This window comes from Cariama cristata, unplaced genomic scaffold, assembly GCF_000690535.1.
Source record: "Cariama cristata isolate BGI_N322 unplaced genomic scaffold, ASM69053v1 scaffold28738, whole genome shotgun sequence".
Taxonomy (NCBI): Eukaryota; Metazoa; Chordata; class Aves; order Cariamiformes; family Cariamidae; genus Cariama; species Cariama cristata.
The window spans coordinates 3553-8910 of NW_009629904.1; the positions used below are offsets into that span (position 1 = coordinate 3553).

The 5358-nt window shown below is 44.3% G+C and overlaps 1 protein-coding gene across 1 annotated transcript; it reads right to left on the reverse strand.

The window, feature by feature from the left end:
• Positions 1–789: 789 nt before the first annotated feature.
• LOC104157098 (eukaryotic translation initiation factor 4E-binding protein 1-like) lies at positions 790–2818 on the reverse strand. The gene is made up of 2 exons (XM_009705342.1): positions 2611–2818; positions 790–1182 (listed from the first exon to the last, which is right to left on the reverse strand). Exons 1-2 carry the CDS (start codon positions 2816–2818, stop codon positions 1151–1153), a joined length of 240 nt encoding a protein of 79 aa, XP_009703644.1. The 3' UTR covers positions 790–1150.
• Between the last annotated feature and the right edge of the window lie 2540 nt (positions 2819–5358).

The following is a 5358-nucleotide window of genomic DNA, read 5'->3' on the forward strand; positions in this document are numbered from 1 at the left end:
AGAGTCTGCTCCAAAACACATTTATTAAACTGCACGGTGACTAGAAATGTAGATACTTGCTCTGGGGGCCCAAGCTGGAACACTCCCAGTAAAGTTACTTTCTCAGATGAAAATTCCCCTCTCAAAATCTGTTTCTAACCTCTCAGTTAAACCTTCTCTTTTTCCAAAGGTCTTAATCCCTGCCCATCAAATTATAAAAAGGAAAAATAAGCATAAAGCAGCATGAAAGTTTCAGCACGGATCAAAAACCCAGCAGAAAACACAGGTAAGCACTCACTCACATGCTAGAAGAGATCCGCTACTCCGGGAAGCAGGAATTGCAGCACAGAAGGTGGAAGCTCAGTTTTATTCCCTGGCAGAGCAGGAAAAGGCAATCCAGAGTTGGGGACTCCCTCTGCAGTGTTCAGCTACTGAGATAATTTCAGCTGCTTCCACCTGCCCCTCATCAGGGAGGGTAAGAAAAGGAGCTCAAACACCTGCACCATGACCTTGCAAAAGAACCATCTGGAAACACAGAGTGGACAGATTTTTTGCTAACTATTTCTGGAAGCAGACTCAGAGCACACTGAAACTTCCTGCAGTGACCAGGTGCTGCACATGAGACATACATAGATGTTTTTTGCCAAGAGGCCTTAAGGCATCTCAGCCTTTGTCTTTCAGGGGAAATGCAAAGGCACAGTGTTTATGTGAAGGCTACACACAGGACCACCCAATCAATTTCTGCAACAGGTTGGTAGTTTCTTACTAGAATAAATAAAGGACAGAAGCCATATTTATTGCATTAATCTCCATACCAGGAGACTCAATGATTTTTATTTCTCCCTTATATTGCATTTCTGTAACTTTTACCGTATTAAAATGATTAACAAAAGCATAAAACTGGAAACAAAACCAATCATCGAGAGTGTCTCCTCCGGCACTCCAAGGCCCATCATCGGCAGGGGCTGCGCTTGTGTATTCGCCCCCACACAGAGAGGCTGAGACTCCATCCTTGTAACAGGACGCGCTCTGATCTCGGAAGGGAATAAACTGCCTTTCCCAGGAAGCAGGAAGGCACTCAAGGCATGGGCTACTTTTAAGCCTGGCTGGTGGGAATCCTCAAGACAAAGTCCTGGTTCTTCACTGGATAAGCACTCTCAGGGCACATGCTTTAGATGTCCATGTCAAACTGCTCTTCCTCACCTGTTGAGAGGAAGAAAACCCACAAATGAGTCTTCAAAGTTTCCCACTAAATACCAAATATTTTATCAAAGAAACAACTGTCAGCTGTGCTTCAGAAATGTGGTACTTTGGACTTAAAATCTGCATTCAAGCATCAAGCTTGATATGAAAACCATCTTGTACAAGCAAAATGTAAGCTCTGTCTATAGAGGGGATCCTACTCAGACAGGAGCGGAGAAGATGCCCTTTAAATAATTTATTTCTACCCCTGGATTTCCTTGTAAAAAGGAATGTAAAGAATGATGTTGATGACATTCACTGGTACTAACTTCTGTTACCAAAGACACAAAAGCACATTTCACAACTTGTTATCCGTACAGCTGTTACCATGGCTCATGCAATTTGACAGGATGCCAACGTGAGCAGCGATGATCTATTCCTGAGGACAGGGCTTCTTTGGAAGAGTCACAACCAAGCTGGCATCCAGCATGCAGCCTGCATTTCAGTTTGCCAGAGAATCCAGTGAGCCACTAAAGGTCACAACAGTGTGTAAAAAAAACCATTAAGCAATATTGACTCTGGAAAGATTTTTGCTTAGAATGAGCATGAAAGCCAACTAACAAGCATTCAGATCTTTACTTTTAGAGATAAGACAAGTAATTGTACTTGGTAGTTTCAGGTCGATTCAAGAAGTAGTATCACATAACTTCAAAAAAAACCCAAAAACCCTGTTCAAGAGCAATACTTGCTCACATTGCTACTACAGTGCCTTTAGTTAAGCGTTCATGTGCACAAAGTGGTCAATGACCTCTGTTCTCCTGTGGACTAACTTTACCTTGCCATTTTACGCGCACCTGCAAGCTTCTCCTGAACCCACTAAAGACAGCAATGGATACTGAATAATTGATATATACAAAGCAGGTATTACATCCTAGCTACATAAATTGAGCTCATTTGTACACCAAAAGCCTCAGCATCAAAAGAAGGTAGAAGGAATTTTGAATTTCTAACTTGATATCAACTCAGGCTGATATTAAAAACCCTAAGTAAATCCTACTCTGAATTGTAATCTGATCTTTTTTTCAAAAACACAAAGTAGCTGCAAAATGGTCCAGCATACAGAGAGGCAGCAACAGCTGCACCTGTTCTCTCACCACAGGACTTATTAATGCAGTAGCAGTTTCCCAAATGCTAAATTAATGAAAATTAACTGATCATAACAAATTACATTTAACTGAAAAAGTCACATTACTGGGGACCACAGCAGACCCTAATAACCAGGAGAACCTAATTACCTAGTAACATCAAGTACACTTTTATTTTCCAAGAAGTCATCAGAGTATTGACCACAGCTTATAGGGATCTCCTGGCTCCGTTCCGTGTGTAAGCTTTGGTATTTCTAGGAACCAGCAGCACACTTCACTAGCTTTTTTTTTTGTGTGCACTCACCTGCGCTCACTTTCTCATCACAGTTTTGGACATGGTTGTTCTCAATCTTTAACTCCTCCACATTTGGGCTGGTAACACCTGGAATGTCCGGAAGGTCAGAAGGTGGTGTTTTGGCAACCGGAGAATTGCGGCACTCCATCAAAAACTTACGATCATAAATAATCCTGGTACCTGCGGGGGAGACAAGGACACTGTTAGTTTTTAGCATTTTGATACATGAGTACAGCTGGGCCACTCTTCACAGCTAGATGTGTAAAGCAACAGCAGGCGTTATATCACTTATATTTAAGTGATATCTCTTACTTAGAACTTACTCTGTTCATTTTGTGCTACAAGAAAGCAAAGACACCATTAACACTGTATTTGCAAAAAAAGAGGTATTAAGCATCAGGTACCCAAGTAATAGCTAATGCTACCAGTCCGCTGCACCGAGAGAACACAAGACTCCAAAACCCAGACTGATGCTGTATGCTATAGCCTCTTCTACCTAACTCAAGGTCACAACAACACGCAAAGAAATCAGAGTAAATTGAATTTAATTCCTGTTCATAAACACAAAAGGCTTTTCTAAGTTGTCAGGGGCTGAGGGCTGTAGGTAGACACAAGGGTACACATCAGGCAATAGGAGGTGGCACTGCCTCTGTACGTCACTCTGAACATTGCTGGCTGCCCGGCAGGGTTACGTATACTTTTCACAAGGCTTCAATACAGAGAGTTGTTAATGCCCGTCTGTTTTAATGGTTAACCAGCCCACAGCCTTCTCTTCCTGCCCGACGTGGAAGAAGCCAGCTCCAGCACATTACAGCGAGCCTCCACAGGAACACAGCTCGGCTCCAGGCATGGATTTCTAGGAAAACCACTGGACTGAACAGCCCATTCCTTATAAAAGAATTGCATTGGAAGAAGCTCAAAAACCACACACAGAAAAGGGATCCCTCCAAACAGACCGCAACCTTAACCCATAAAGTACTGGAAAACAATTTTTTCTTTCCCGAAGAGAAGGCCTGCAAACTCCCGCTCTGGATCAGGCCCTTACTGCTCTGCTCCTGTTCCAGCAAGAGGGAAAGGCAACTTCTCCTTGTGTACTCCCTGAAAAGCAATAACTGAAAGCACACACGTGCAGGCAAACAAACTCCCATTAACATCTGTCCTGGAACATTAAACTTGCTTTATTTTGAAGTATGGCTATAAAATAATGTAACTGGATACCATGTTCCAAGAAGGTTGTGCTAATGAGCTCCCAAAACATTGAAAGCCTTTTCACTAAAAGACTTTAAATTCTGAGTTGCTTTACTAGATACAAGGGGAGATCTAAATCAACACAGGATCGTGCTCTAGGAGTTAGCTGGATTTGAGAAGGCAGGCGGCTAGTCTGCGATTTGGGCGTTAAATTTCTGGGAGGTTCACAGAGGCGAGGACACGGTTTCCTAGAACTGCAGCTCACTTACCAAGTATTAGGAGCACAGTTCAGGCAGACAACAGCTTCCACGCCTGGTTCACGTTCCTCTGACAGTCACATGCCCAAAGCTTACGAAAACAAACACCCTGCGGACAGCCGGAGCAGGACACCCAGCCTCAGCTGTCAACAGGCACAGCCCAAGGCCATAAATGGGTTCCTTCCAACACTTACAACTGACTTAATAGCAGCCCTCCTCCTGTTGTAAGGGAGCTTAGTATGTATTTAGTAGGAAAGACTACACCCCATGGGGACTGCGCTGCCCCCTGAAAGCCCTGGTTATACCATAGCTTCAACACCCAAGTGCCTCGTTGTGCCACTTGGAAAGTCTGGATGAAAATTTGGTTCACTTTGAGTATTTTCATCAGGATGAAACACTAAGTTTGAAGAAGCAGCCAGTACAACATCTCATTCCTTTCCTGCCAAATACACCCCTGTCACTCTGGTCCTGATGAAGCACAGGCACCATGAGCTGTGCTGCTCGAAGGGCCATCCCATCCTCGTTGAAAAAAACCAACACCTCCGTGGTCGAGCTGGCAGCACTGGAGGCAGCTCCCTCTGCGACAGACACTGCGAGCACCAGCACATCACCACCTACTCTGCCGTACTCACAGCAAGCACCACGAGCACAACAGCTCACCATGCATCTCGGCTCGTGACAGACCAAGCCAGCGGGACTACCTAGATCCTACTGCACAAGGGCTTTACTTAAAGACAATGTGTGTGCATGCCCTTGGCACGTAGGCAAGGAGCCAGGACAGGCACAAAGGGAATACTTAAAGGTCACACATCACTTCTTACATGCTCCTCCATGCTCCTTGATACTGTTTTGTTTTGGTTTTTTTTTTTTTACCTCTGCTGACTGTTATAAGAAAAACAGCTACTACCTGTGCTCGAAGAGGACAGGGAATTTCTTCTTCTTCCCTTCCAGAAGGGAATCTCAGAGCCCAGAAATATCTGTGAAGGTAGCTGAAAAAAGGAAAATCAAATCCTTTTCTCTGATTGCTGGCACCAAACCAAGGCCCAGAAACCACAGCAAAACTCTGCTTGTTCACATCAGTCCCACAGTGGGCTGTGCTGCTCCTCTGCTACTGGCATTACAGAGAGGACTCTTCAGAGAGTCACAACACTTCACTGCCTTCCTCAGAAGGGCCCCGTTTATCCCAACTGCATTTTAGGATGTCATTTCAACGCTTCTGGAGACTCAAAAGGAACCTGGCCCAAGAACTCCACCTCACTGTTGTACACAGGAAAAGCTTGTGGTTTTGACCACGAGCAGCAAAGCCAGACCA

Bases quoted from the DNA above. Each gene is read 5' to 3' on its own strand.
- LOC104157098 (XM_009705342.1), bottom strand. From the start codon at position 2,818: ATGCTAAAAACTAACAGTGTCCTTGTCTCCCCCGCAGGTACCAGGATT. The intron at 1,183-2,610 runs GTGAGTGCACAC...TCCTCTCAACAG, and splicing joins TGATGAGAAAGTGAGCGCAG to GTGAGGAAGAGCAGTTTGAC.